The sequence below is a fragment of the Chinchilla lanigera genome, unplaced genomic scaffold, assembly GCF_000276665.1.
Source record: "Chinchilla lanigera isolate Chin_1 unplaced genomic scaffold, ChiLan1.0 scaffold00100, whole genome shotgun sequence".
Taxonomy (NCBI): Eukaryota; Metazoa; Chordata; class Mammalia; order Rodentia; family Chinchillidae; genus Chinchilla; species Chinchilla lanigera.
In genome coordinates this window covers 2,275,968-2,290,180 of record NW_004955501.1, presented here as the reverse complement: position 1 = coordinate 2,290,180, position 14,213 = coordinate 2,275,968, and the positions used below count along the sequence as shown (strand labels likewise).

Sequence of the window (14,213 nt, the reverse complement as noted above, 5' to 3'; positions counted from 1 at the left end):
AACATCAGCTAATATGCAGGCTTTGGCTTTCCACTAGACATGCTTCTCTGCTGGCCCCAGTTGTAAACTTAGTATTTACTCTGCTTTTCTGAGAATGAAGCCTGACAAACATTTCCGAACTACCTATTAGATCACCTTCTAAAAAAAAAAGAAAAAAGAAAAAAAATTACATTACATTTTGGTGCCTGCAAAATAACTTTTCACTACCTCAATTGAGAATAATTTGGCTTGTTAACACTGTCTGATTAAAAATAGCCTCATCCTTATCACCAGCAGAAAGATTTAAGTAGCACCATCAACAGGGGTTTTTCTCACACACTACTCAGAGTGTAGTCTCCGAGTAGTAGTTGACTACAAAAATTTTCCAATATACTAATCAAGTTCAGGCCTCTTTCCTGACTAACAGATCTGTATACAATTGCTTCTTTAACACTTTTAATCAGATGTATCAAAAGTCACCTTAAATATTTATAATCACTTTATGCTCTTTACCCCCAAGTTGGTCTTTTACCTCAGCAAGCTGCACAATTTCCAAAAGAGGAAGAACATGCTAGCCCTATAAACTAATTACATTCATTAAAAATGTATTATGTGAATTTCCAATCGACCTGGCCTACCTACCTAGCTAGTATTAATGCACTTTTAAATGTTAATTTGTATTTGTAAACACACTAAAGATTTTCAAACTTCTGCTTTACATCATCTCATCAACAAGAATGAGACAACCTGAAACATTAATTTGTCTATTCATATTTTTTAACATTATTAAAATAGAATGTGGGAAATGCTGGTAAAAGAATAAGAGGGTTTGTGCTAATACATAATTTTCCCCTTTGTTCCTTGTAGTTTATTCATCTCCAAACATGGATGTTTAACCATAAAAAGATCTTTTCAATGCTTTAGAACTGATTCATTTATCTGCAAACATATCTATATAACTAAAAATAAGCACACATTTCTCTTACAATTTCACTGTAATTATATATGTAAACATATATACATACTTTACATATCTATCAATCTAATGACCATTTACATATGAACACTCAATCTATTATTTTAAAACTCTGTATTTTGGCCCACTCCATGTTTACAGTGATTGCTACTGCCCTTGGACAAAAGTAAAACATAAAAATCCTGAAAACAAATGTATTTATGTTAGTTACCATTTAGAAATGCATTTAGTAAATGTTTTCTTTCCTGAGATGCAATATCTCCAACAGTATATTGAAAAATATTCTTGTATTTCAAAATACAAGCTAGTGATTCTGCAGTTTCACATATTGTCAGTGGTAGAATATTTGATTATATTATGAAGGTTAAAAGGTATTTTTAAAATTAACAATAAGGAGAACATCTCAAAGTCAAAAGAGATCTGAGTTACTCAAAATGGATAAGTGAAGGATAATATTAGTTTATCAAAGCTTGTGAGCATGCAGAATGAGACCTAAAAGAGTGTCATTTGGTATAAACTTCTACATGTAAAGCAAAACTGACTTGAAGATCAAGGAGTTGTAAAGTGTTAAAATTAACGATAGTTCCAACTGGAATTCACCAGTAGAAGATGACGCACGGCTTCTGTTGAGCTTAGTGACTTTTGCTTTTGAGATGTGTTATCTCCTAGTGAACCCATATCCCAAACTCTTATGAAATGATCCTGCCTCCTCCCAGGCCAGTTTTTTCTTTATACAAAAAAGTAATTGATTTACTAGAACAACAACAAATATATTTTCAGGGAAATATCAGATACAACATCAATTTTAATTATCTGAGGTAAAATATTTCTGAATGTATAAGATTTCATTTCACACATAAACAGGTGAGGACAGACTTCTAATTTCATGTGATAGACACAACATGGGAATTACTATTTTATTCAATCGAAACTGAAAAATACTGTTACTTTTATACAATATTCATTAAAATTTTCTAGTATTACTAATGAATATTTTATAAATTAATAATCCCAGGGGACTTTCATCATTACACTGACACACTGGCTTTGAAAGTGCTTTATTCTTGGGGCTGGGGATTTAGCTCAGCGGCAAAGCGCTTGCCTGGCAAGCGCAAGGTCGTGAGTTCAGTTCCTGGTACGGGAGAAAAACCAAAAAAAAAAAAAAAAAAAGAAAGTGCTTTATTCTTGTCTAAGAATACTTTATTAAGCTTTTACATTTTAACTACTGTATCTACACACAATGATGAACACATTCTTGAGAGTCTCTTGAGTGTAGTCTCCGAGTAGTAGTTGACTACAAAAATTTTCCAAAAGTTAATTATAACAAAGCTGAAAATGCTTAGAAATTTTTATAATATCTTACAGTATTTTATATCTGCTGAATCTATATTGGGTGAGATTATTATACAAGATGATACAACCTACTTAACAGGCATGCAAAGTCTCAACTATACACTTTCACAATATCATTTTTTTCAAGAAGCTATGAGATAATATCCTACATCAAAAGGGCAGAATAGGGGCTGGGGATTTAGCTCAGCGGCAAAGCGCCTGCCTGGCAAGCACAAGGTCGTGAGTTCGGTTCCTGGTACCAGAGAAAAACCAAAAAAAAAAAAGGGGGGCAGAATAAATTAGAAAGAAAATGAAAGAATGGAAGATTTAAAAAGGGGTAAAGCAAAAGTCAAACAGGGGCTGGGGATTTAGCTCAGTGGCAAAGTGCCTGCCTGACAAGGCAAGGTTGTGAGTTTGATTCCTGGTACCAGAAGAAAAACAAAACGAAACAAAACAAAACAAAAAAAAGCAAAAGTCAAATAAATTGAAGGACAAATATTAGTAAGTGAGGAATGACTTAAAATTTTAAAAGCACAGAAGTGTCATGTTAAGTAGACTTAATATAAATCATTTCACTTGAATTTCACAATAGTATCACAAGATGGGGCCACTACTATCAATATTATACAAATGTAAAACTTAGGGACAGTAAATATACGATATTTAATGCTTATTATGTCATTTTAAAAATCACTGTTTTTTCAAAAATTGTCCTTGAAGAGAAATCTAATTTTCAGAACTGACAATAGCAAGTAACAGACAGAAATCTAAGAAAATGATAGTTCTTTAGTTAGAAAAATTGAAAAATTACTTCAGACCATAATTACAGACTCAGAAAACAATTTTAAGGTTACACTTAATTTTATAGGCACTATTATATGATATGGTTATATCTGGCCAACCATCATGCATGAATCTCCCAAAAACATTAGAAATTCATTATCTAAAGATACTAAAAGAATTGAATGAAGATTTTATACTCAGAGCATGGAGGGAAAAGACAAAAGATAGTAAGATAAACTACCACAAAGGATAAAAGTATAAGGCAATAAAAAGGTAAACTTGTCAAAGAATGAATGTAAAAAATAAATTTAAGAAAAATAGAATACAAACATAAAGATTCTTTATACCTCTATGGTCCATTCCTTTAAAATACAGGTTTTCCTAAAATTTTAAAGTCCTAACCATAAATAACCTGTCTGGTTAAGTCTTCCGTTGAATTTAATAAATAGAATAGGAGTTCAGTGTCAAAAGATAAATGAAAATACATGATGTTAGCTATTTAAAAGTTTACTTACTTGCTTATTTCTGATTCCCCCATTTGCCATCCCTATTATAACTAAATCACAGAAAGTACTTAATATACATTCTTGGTAAAGGCATAAACATTAGTTGAAGGAACACTCTTAGCCCTTCTTGACATTATAGGATAATGTTTATTAAATGTCAGGCATTCTTCTAAGCTCTTTTACCTCTTTTAGTAAAAGGTATATATTATTATCTTTCTAACTTTGTATTAGAAGAGGGGCAAGATAAAGCTTGACTAGCATAAGGTTATCCAACTAGTAAAAGGCAGAGGAATGTGAATCTAGAAATTCTAGCTCCAGAACTCATTATCACAGTTTCTGCAACTGTAAGCCAAAGGAAAGATATCAAATTTCTCAAAATGACTTTCAACCTATGATTAATAAACAAAATAATTTCATATGTCATGCCTTTCCTCAAAGAAAATGTGCAGAGATGCTCTCTTTGTAAGAAACGTTAATAATTAAACATATGTAAATAAATCAATAATGTAAGATAGTCTTGAATAAACTATAAAATGTTTAATCCTTCAAGAGTCTGAGAGTGACTTACTGTTAACCACTTGTCAAAACTACCCACATGATAATCTTGACCACATTTTCTAATTTTTCCCAAATTAATTTTAGAAAAATTAAAACTGAATCATTCACCAATTCATTATTAATAAAAATTTTGAGTTAATTCTCCTTTGTGCAAATGCACATTTTTACCTTAGAAGTGAGAGGTGGCCAGAATTAATCTATTTGTTAGAGCACAGAAAATTATGTAGATGAGAAAATTAAAAAGATAAGAAAGTTAAACCAAAATTACTCATGCTAAAAATTGTCAACTATAAAAAATTTGAAATAAACAATATATAAAGTGCTAGCATACATTTAAAACCAAATGTGTAAAAATAACTATAGTTCTGAAAAAGATTTGTGGAGAGTAATATCATAATACCAAACAACAAAGCGATAAAAGAGCCCTATACACTGTATTTTTGACCTTGAAAAAACAGAATATTTTCTCATAACATTAAAATTTCATCAAATTTGGGGAAAAAGGTTTCCACTATTAGACTATAATTCCACCAGAATGATTATGACAATGTATTTCTTATATAAATTAAAGCCACAAACTAAGTTGTAATATGTTCAACTGATAGCTATTTAGAACAGAAATAAGGGCATTTACTTCTGAGAAACAAGTTAATAAAAACTATACTGCAATATGAGCTTCTATATTAGAATGGTTCAAGTAAATAGGACAGTGTGCTTTAAAATTCTAATTAAGAGAAACATTAAAAAGATCTGATATAAAATAAAATGCTATCAATTTAATGATAAAAGTATTCTAAAAAGTTTACCTCCAATGGAAAAATGAGAATTCTTATTTTTGCAAGGGTAGGATAAATAGACCTGGAGAACTACAGAATGCCAGAAACTTTTAATAAAAATGTAGTAAAAATATACAATTAAATGCAATGCATAAACACTGACAAAAGGGACACAGTTAATTCACAACAAGAGAATGGGGTATTTGAAAACAAATTAAAAGTTCTACTGATAGGACCACTTTGGTGACTTACAAAGCTATGGAACTCATATCTGTACCCTACAAAATAACTAACCTGATTGTCTCTCTTCTCAGCTAAGATATAAGGAATGTCAAGGAGCATTTTATTCCAAAGCCGATTAATCATATCTGGCAAACTGCCTTGTAACTGTCCATGCACATAGTCTTTGAAGCAGAGGATTAAATGTTCCTGCCCATTTTATCTAGTCCCCAAGACTTGTCCTGCAAAGTGAATAAAAATGATTATCTTTTAATCTATCCTCACAAACATACCATAAAAAGGGCAAAGATGAGAAGAAAAAAATCCTTGAATAAGTGGATAATTACTGTCCAGCTCAATATTAAGTTTTCTCTGTACTTTGTCTCACATTTTATACAAATGAGCTTTGGAAGATATGATCATTACTGTAGATATATGGGAATTACAGTAATATTTTGAAGTAAATTTAGAAAACGAACACAGGTTCTATCTTCTTAAAAAAATCAGTATAACCATGTTTATAACTTTTTCTTTTTTGATATCTGATCTTTAAAAATAACTTCAAATGCAAATAGGCTATATGATGACATCAAAGAGGTCAGGTGAAAATAAAATGGCATTCATCAAGCAGTTATTCAAGCTACCATGTAAACAGGTAAATAAAGAACTACAGGGAAAGAGGAGCTACTTAACTCAGAAGGAAGACAAAGTTATAATGAAAATATATTTAAGCATATATAACATCAGCAGACATAGACAACCGATGGGATAAACAGAGAAAATAATATAATAAAAATACTGAAAATGAGCCAATGGAGTGAGAACTAAAATGGAAAATCATAATATAGGTAGCTCAAATACAGAAATACATCATTTACATGGCATTGGCGGACAACTGCAAACAAATTACTGTCAGAAAATTATGACCTTTTTTTTTGTTTTGTTTTTTCCTGATGCTGGGATTGAACCAGGACTTTATGTATGTTAAGCATGCACTCTACCATTTAACAATACTCCTGGTATTGAGACAGTGTTTTTACGAGTCAAAATATTCTGCATATTTCTATAATATAATACTGTTTCTCTTCTAAATAAAGTATGTGACATATCTTTAATTTTACATGCAGAATTCACAGGTTTCTAGATTAAAGGTGGGTATGATACCCTAAAGAGATGCACCTATTGCTCTTTAGCTTGAGATGTGTAAATTAAGTTTTCCATCTTCTATTCTGTTGAGAACTGTCATTTCAAATACTATCATCAAGGAAGTATCTTAGGTTAGTCCTTCATTAATTTGGTGCTTCTTCTCTCCTGGCCCTTGGAAACCATACAATAACGTCAGTGTGAAGGCAAGTTAATTAATTTTTCTGATGAAAACTTTCGCTACTGAGAAGCAATTAACTTAGGTTAAAGTTTTATTTATTTCAAATTGATTTGTTGTTAGTGCATCTGACAACCAGGTAAATGGTAAATTACTGTATACACAGTGGAGAGAAAATAAGATGGAAAGGGAACAGGAAGTATTTTAAAAGAAAAAAGCAAAGAACAAATGTGTAAGATACTAAAGATCACGAAATTAGAAAAGAATCTGTAACATCAGACAATTTTCAAGTAATCAACAAAATTTTTTACAGTATCCTTTATAATATACAATTAGGCATCGGATTTCTTTCTCTCCTTAATGCTAAGAGTCTATTCTCGAAATCCAAAATAAATTTTTTTGTTGTAGATTCCTTAAAGAAATCTTTTCAACAGTAACTTATACTTTTCTTTTACCTTAAAAAAGATAAAATTGGTAAACATCTTGCTCTCCTCCTAATGAGAAAATGGACACTATCAAAAAGATTTTATATTAATTTGGTACAGAACTTCAAGAGAATGATAGACACTAACATGCATTTAACTCCATGGAGTAAGATAAAAAATAAAATTGGAAAAATAACCCAGAAAGTTAAGGATGATTCTAGATAGTACCAAATTTGGCTCTGTGCATGGGTTAAGTCAGAAAATGACATAATTTTATGACAAGCATTTGTAATGTATGGTCCTCAAAACACAAAGACTAGTATCACTTCTTTTTTGTTGTTTTTGTTAGTAATAGAGACTGAATCAAGGGGCACTCTATCAACTAGCTACATCATCAGCCCTTTCGATTTTTTTGATTTTGAGAAGGGGGTCTCACTAGGTTATCCAGGTAGGACCTGATCTTGTGATTTTTCCTGCCTCAGCATCCCCAAGTGCTGGGATAAGAGGCATATGCCACAGCACTGAGCTCAGTATCACTGTTAAATTCTAGGGGTCAGGCAAAGTAATCTGTTTCAACAAGCCTTTAAATAGATTCTGATGTATGCCAAAGTGTAAGAAATAATGTTTAAATAAATTAGATACACAAGATATTGAAATTTAAATGTAAAATAAAAATGCAGCTAATGAACATAAATCTGGTTTTGTCATGGCAATAATTGAGATGAACAGAGATAAAGTTATGGCTAATAAAAATGTTAGGAGTATTTAAATTAAATATGTTTATGTTTACATATGTGCACAGATATGCACACTCCATAAAATGAATGAAAATAGTTTTAGGTAAGCACAATTAAGGTCAAAGAAGAAAACCGAATTGCTAAATTAACAAAACTGTTTTGTGGAAAAACTGAGAAAAAAAAAGATTATATTTGGCTGACAAGTTATCAAGATAATTTAAAAAAAAATAAAGCAAAAGAGAAAACTGCAAATCTGTCAATCCTTCAGAATATCTATAGCATACCCTAATGAACTGATGTTAGAGATGTTACCTAGACATGTGTAAGTTACACAGCAGTAATTAAAAGAATGCTGTCTCACTAGGCAGAATTATTTCAAAAATATAAACAAATATTGACACACTTACCTATAATAACGATGAACAATAAAGCAAAGCAATTAAGTGGAGGAAAAAATACTGTAAATCTGGAATTTAGACTACTATTTAAAAGAAACTACTACAAAGGGTTTATCAAGAAGTATGGTATAATGATCTCTTAAAATGTTTGTTATAAAATAAAGACATGATATTAAACATTTAGACAGACATTTATTGATACTGGTTAGATATTTTCAATTTTTATTCTTAAGGCAAAACATTCAGATAAACGATGAATGTGTTGTCAGGAACACAGTGATTAGTTGAAATTGGTATTGATCTAAAAATGTTTTAATTAAAAAAACAACTAGATGAAAAGGAAAAGAAAAATTGCTTACTTACCAGCAAGGGTACTTGTATGTCTAAAAGCTCTGACCTGGGAGTCTGACAAACCAGTCAAAAGGGAGATTACTGTGTCCATCATATACTCATCATAAATTATACTATATTGACACTGTCGAATCAGGACTCCAATAAATTCACAAAAGTTTGAACGAAACTTTTTCCACTGAGGTCCAGGCATGGTAAGGGGATAATCACCACTGTCCTAAAAGGCATTAAAAAATATATTAAGTACAACATGATAGCAGATTAACCAAAGGCTTTGTTTTCCCTTTCTATATAGAAATCTTTTTTTTTTTTTTTTTTTGCCCAAAAGTTCATGTAGACAAATATAGCAGGTGAACCAAGCTCAATGGCACATGCCTTTATTCCCAGTGATCAGGAGGCTGAGATAGTAGCATTACAAATTTGAGGCTAGCCCAGAGAACTTACCAGGACTCTGTCAATTAAAAAAAAAAAGGTTGGGGATGTAGCTCAGTGGTAGAGCACTTGCCAAAAATGTGCAAGGCCTTCAGTTCACTCCATAGTACTGGGCTGGGAGGGGAGGATAAAGACAAAAACATGACTTTCATAGGTACACTGACTGTTTTATCTGTTTTCATTTTAAACTGCAACTAATTAACAACTAGCAAGGAGTGATGGTGCACATGTTAATATCAGCACTGGAAGGCTGAGGCAGAAGGATTGCTGTGGAGTTTGAGGCCAGCTGGGCTACCTAATGAGTTCAAGGCCAGCCTGAGTTAGATACTAAGATTCTTTCACCAGAAAAAAGAAAAGTACTTAAAATTATTATTTTAGAATCATTATTTATTTGATTGTTCTAAGCTTTTCATTCAAAATAAATTTCAGTTTGTTGTATAGGACCTTTATTGAAATAATTTAAAGTAAAAAAAAATTAAAAATAAAGCTTAAAAGAAGGATATTTAGAGCAAGGTAATCATAACTCTTGTGTTGCACAGCATCTTTCATATTTTTATAGATAAGGTCTCTACGTAGTTAAGGCTAGCCTCAAACTTGAGATCCTTTGTCTCAGTTTCCTGAGTGCTAGGACTATAGGTATGTGTTACAATGCCCGCCCTTAAACCGAATTTCTAAGACTGTGATTTTTGAAAGTATAAAGCCTTCTATTGAGAATTCTGAAACTTGCCTTTCACATCTCACATGCCAGCCTCATCAATTTTTCTACAAACTTGATCTTAATTCTATTTCACACAGTGGATTTAACTCTTCTAAGAAAAAATATAGTATAAGCTCTTGATATCATTAGACTGTGTCATCTTGTTTCAATGGGAGCTGAACTTAACTCAGAATGTAACAGGCACTGCAAAATGACACTTTTAGTTTTTTTTTAAAAGAGATATGCAACTTCTCCAAACTTCTTCGTGTTGAGCAAATAACCAACACCCTCTCCTCTCCTTAGACCAAATACCAGCTATGCAGATGCTGGTCCCAAAAGGTAAGCCTGGTTTCCTTTCTAGTAGAAAGAGGAGGATGAGCTCAAGATGGCTGAAAGTGACGAAGCAAGCCTGGAGGATCTGCATTATCTCTCTGTGCTCCCCCTCCCCTTTGCTCCTTACTAGAAAAGACCCTTGCCCACCCGTACCAAGTGAGTTGGTGATCTGAGGCAAATGGGTCCCTCCATCTCCTTGGGGCTAGCATGAATAAATACTTCATTCCTTTTTACCAAAATGTATGGCTTCCTTTGATTTGGTCACTGGCCAGTAAACACACCTAAATGTTAACTTCTACGGCTGGTAACTATTTCCCGCTCCTAAATATTTTAGGTACATATTTTAGGTACAAAATATTTACGTACATCCTAAAATATTTAGGTACACAAGTGGAAATTCAAAAGGCAAAGAGATGGCGAACACTTAAAATAAGAAAAAAAAAACCAAAAAACTAAAATTTTAATGAACTGTCAAAACACAAAGTGTGTGCTAGCTTGTCAGTGTGGACTAATGAGGAAAGCCTGCACTCAAAACTATTTTCCACAACCTCCTGGATGCAACAAAGCTTGCAGACTGGGTAGGAAAATAGAAATCTCTCTTGGAGAGGTAGCCCCTCAGGGGGTAATCTTCAACTGCTGAAGGAAAAATGGTAATAATCCTAGCTAGCTTCTCCAAACATTTTCCTCCTACAAATTTGAAGCCTTAATCAGGTAAGCGGATGTGTTGGTTTGGGGCTTATTTTTGCAAGGGGAACAATATAATACAGGACACATCTCTCGTATGATTATTTATAATAGTCACCCGAAGAACGACACACAAAAGAGTGCAGGAAATCTGTCCACACATTATAGTCCAAGAAATCTAGCTGAAGACCTGGATCCCACGGAAATGTCCTGCACGAGTGCAGCTGAAGGCCTAGAGCTCTTAACAATGCCTCCCACGAATCCAAGTGGAGGCTCAGAGCCCATAACAATATCTCATGCAGGCCTGTTTAACCAATCTGCACTGGGAAGGCCCAAAGGTCAGTGGTGGAACCCAGAAAGTCTGTGCCAGCAGGATGAAGGATCTGTGCTAGCAGGCTGAGGGATCTACACTGGAGCCAGGATGCGATGCTCAAAATAAGAACCAGAGCTCCCCTGAAAGGTACCACAGCCATCCTCAGCAACAGTGAAGTCCCGAGCTCCTCCAATGATCAAGATGACCGAGTTCCCATCAGGGAAGCTAACACAGCAAGCTTCTCCTGGAGGCCAGCAGTGCACCATCTTCCCCTCCAGAGCCAGGAAGCGATGCTCAAAGTGGGGACCAGAGCTCCACTAAAGTGAACTAAAGCCATTCTCAGTGCCAATGAGGTCCTAAGTTCCTTGGAGGATGAAAACAGCCAAGTTCATCAGGAAATCCAGCATGACAAGCTCCTCCAAAACAACCAACAGCTCCTTACAGCTTCTACCAGCTCCAACAATGTCTCTCAACTCCCAACAACCTTCTTCAGTTCCCCAAAGCCTTTCTTCTCCTTCTCCAGGTCTGCTTCTTATGCTGTTGGCAACAATCCCCAGGTGGGCCTCCCACACCCAGGACCGCCCTTACTCAGTTCAGCTGGGGATTATAAGCTGACCACCAATTATCAATCCACTACAGGGGAGGAACAGTAAACTGAGTTACTCCAAGGCATAAGCAAAGACCCACAAGTTGGGAGAAAAAGAAATTCTCTACTTGACAGAGAAAACCAAACATTGCCCAGGGATCTGAATCTCATACCACTATTAATCTGTTAGCCTTACAGCCGAGCGTGGTGGCACACACCTGTAATTCCAACACTCTGGAGGCTGAGGCAGGAGGATTGTTGTGAGTATGAGGCCAGCCTGGATTACAATGTGAGTGCAAGGTCAGCCTGAACTGCATAGCAAGACCCAGTCTCAAAAAGACCAAAAAACAAAACAAAAAAAAAACAAACAAAACAAAAAAGCCCAACCAACTAGGCTACATCTGTTAGCCTTGAGAAAGATCTAGAAAATTCCGACTCAAGGCCAAACACAGAAATAATAGGAAGACAGGAAAGCTGAAAAGGTTCCTTGGTGGCTCCAGGAACACAAGCACCATTAAGACAGGTAGGGCAAGGACAATAGATGCCCACATGACTCCATGCAACAAGCAACACGAACAAACAACGGGGAAGGAAAGAGGTGTGGCGAGTGATTTCATCTATGGCACAGCTGTGCAGGGAGAATAGAAGCTAGAGTATGAACATTAAGAAAAACCCTCTGTGTTGGGGGGGTTAAAGCAGGTGGCCTGAAGAACAGCTTCTCTGTTTACAACACACCCAAGAGGAATTTAGGGTCACTGTGAGAAGGGGTACAAAAACTTGCAACTTCCCTCTGGGCAAATGTCCTACACATGTACTCCATACACTTCCACATGCCTTCTGGATAGTACCAATGGGAAGGGCTCAGTAATAGGGAAAACTATAGTATTTAGTGAGGGAGGTGGACTTTTTTCTTTTTTTTTTTTTGGTCTTTTTTAGACAGGTATCACTATTCAGTTCAGGCTGGCCTTAAGCTCACTTTGTAGCCCATACTGGCCTTGCACTTGCAATGATCCTCCTGCCTCAGCCTCCTGAGTGCTGGGATTACATGTGTGCCCCACCACCCCTGGCTAGAGGACATTTTGAACCTGTCCAGTGTATCCATGGGTTATCTGTTGGTAGTACTAGAACTAAAGACTTTGAATTTCTATTTGCAATAAATTAACAACAATAATAATAATAATAACAACAGAAGAAAAGAAAACCCTCTAACATCTTAAGAATAAGGCAAAAGCAGTCCACATTATGAAAATCTGAAACCTAGGGTACATTAGAGGTAATGATAGCAACAACAAAACATGAACCTAGGCAAATTATTGGCTATATATTAAATGTTCATCAGTTTGTATCTTTTAGTCTTTGTACCTTGTGCAGAGATTAATATCAAAAGGAAAAACTTTTTTTTTTTTTAGAGACAGGGTCTTACTAGGTAGTTCAGGCTGGCCTTGAACTCACTATGGAGCCCAGGCTGGCCTCAAACTCACAGAGATCCTCCCTCAGCCTCTGGCGTGCTGGGATACAGGTGTGTGCCACCATGCCCAGCTAAAAGGAAAAACATTTTGGGAAAAGAAAACAATCTCCCATATCAAGAGTTTCTTATGGGCAATGAATTATTGAAAACTTGCTTCCTTCACAAAGAAATATTGTAATTTTTTCATGAGAGACAACTAACAGCAATAACAAAAGAGATGTAAATATCAGGTAGCCCAAATGTTTTACCCATAATTAATACTGTGATACTTAGGGAAAGTCATATGTTGATATTCTGAACAAAAAACTTTATTCAATAAACAAATCAAAAAGCAAATCATATCCAGTGAGAAACAGAGAAGTAATAAAGCAAAAGAAGTTTAGGAAGATTATCAAACAGAAATCCACAAGAAGGGTGACACAGTTAATAAACGCTACTAAAAAACCAATTCCTCCAACAATGTTCAGAAAATATGGGGAGGAAGAGGATCTCTGTGCAGAAAAATGTAATACAACTAGCATTTACATGAACTAGCATGTACTTTGAACATATATAATCTTGCACCCATGCACTGGTGACTATTGACAGAGATAAAGATGACAGAAGTAAGACTTTAAGAAAACAAATGATAAATTTACTCTAGATCTTAGAGCTACATGGTTCTGGAATTGTAAATTCCTGTACAACAGCACTTCCCACAGTTTACAAAAGAACTTCAGAGAGAACATAATGGCTATCCAGTAATTATTTTGCCAACAGAGGGAAACTGGAGTTCTGCTCTCAAGTGGTGAGACAATCAAATAAAGGAAAAGTCAATTTTAGATGTTTCAGTAATTCTTATTGTGGGTAAATGGGGAAAGGGAAAAGGGGAAAGGTTGGCAGTGCAAAGCTTCAAGAGCCAGTAAAAAAAAAACAAAACCCAACAACACAAAAGGGGTTTCAGATTGAAAGAAAACAAAAATCTCTTAAGAGGTCACACTGCAAAGCAGAGCTTATGTATGTAGCACAGGAAGGTTTACTGCTTTATCCTTAAGTACTTGAGTTTTAACAGAAACCAAAAATGATCTGTACATGATCAAAACAGCAATGAATAGTTCCTCACAGATTATTTGGGAACTCAATTTGGTTACAAACTGCAGATATCTGATGAGAACAAAAAGTGTTCTTTATGAGTAAATCAAAGAGATCTGCTTTTTTGATCAGCTGACAATGCTGTTACCTTTAGTAAAATACTCGTTTCTGGTGAGCTAATTTCAATAGACACCCAAAGATACATACATTATTGCCTACCTCCCATCAGCGGTTTTGCTTTCTGTGGTTTCAGTTAAAACTGTGGTTA

The 14,213-nt window shown here is 34.6% G+C and overlaps 1 protein-coding gene across 1 annotated transcript in view; it reads right to left on the bottom strand.

Annotated features, from left to right (window-relative positions):
• The window catches only part of Stag1 (stromal antigen 1), a gene marked incomplete in the record, with an annotated part of 394,726 nt that overhangs the window by 175,159 nt on the left and 205,354 nt on the right, over positions 1-14,213 (bottom strand). The window contains 1 exon segment of the mRNA XM_013505748.1: positions 8,374-8,578. Within this exon segment, the coding sequence (XP_013361202.1) occupies positions 8,374-8,578 (205 nt within the window).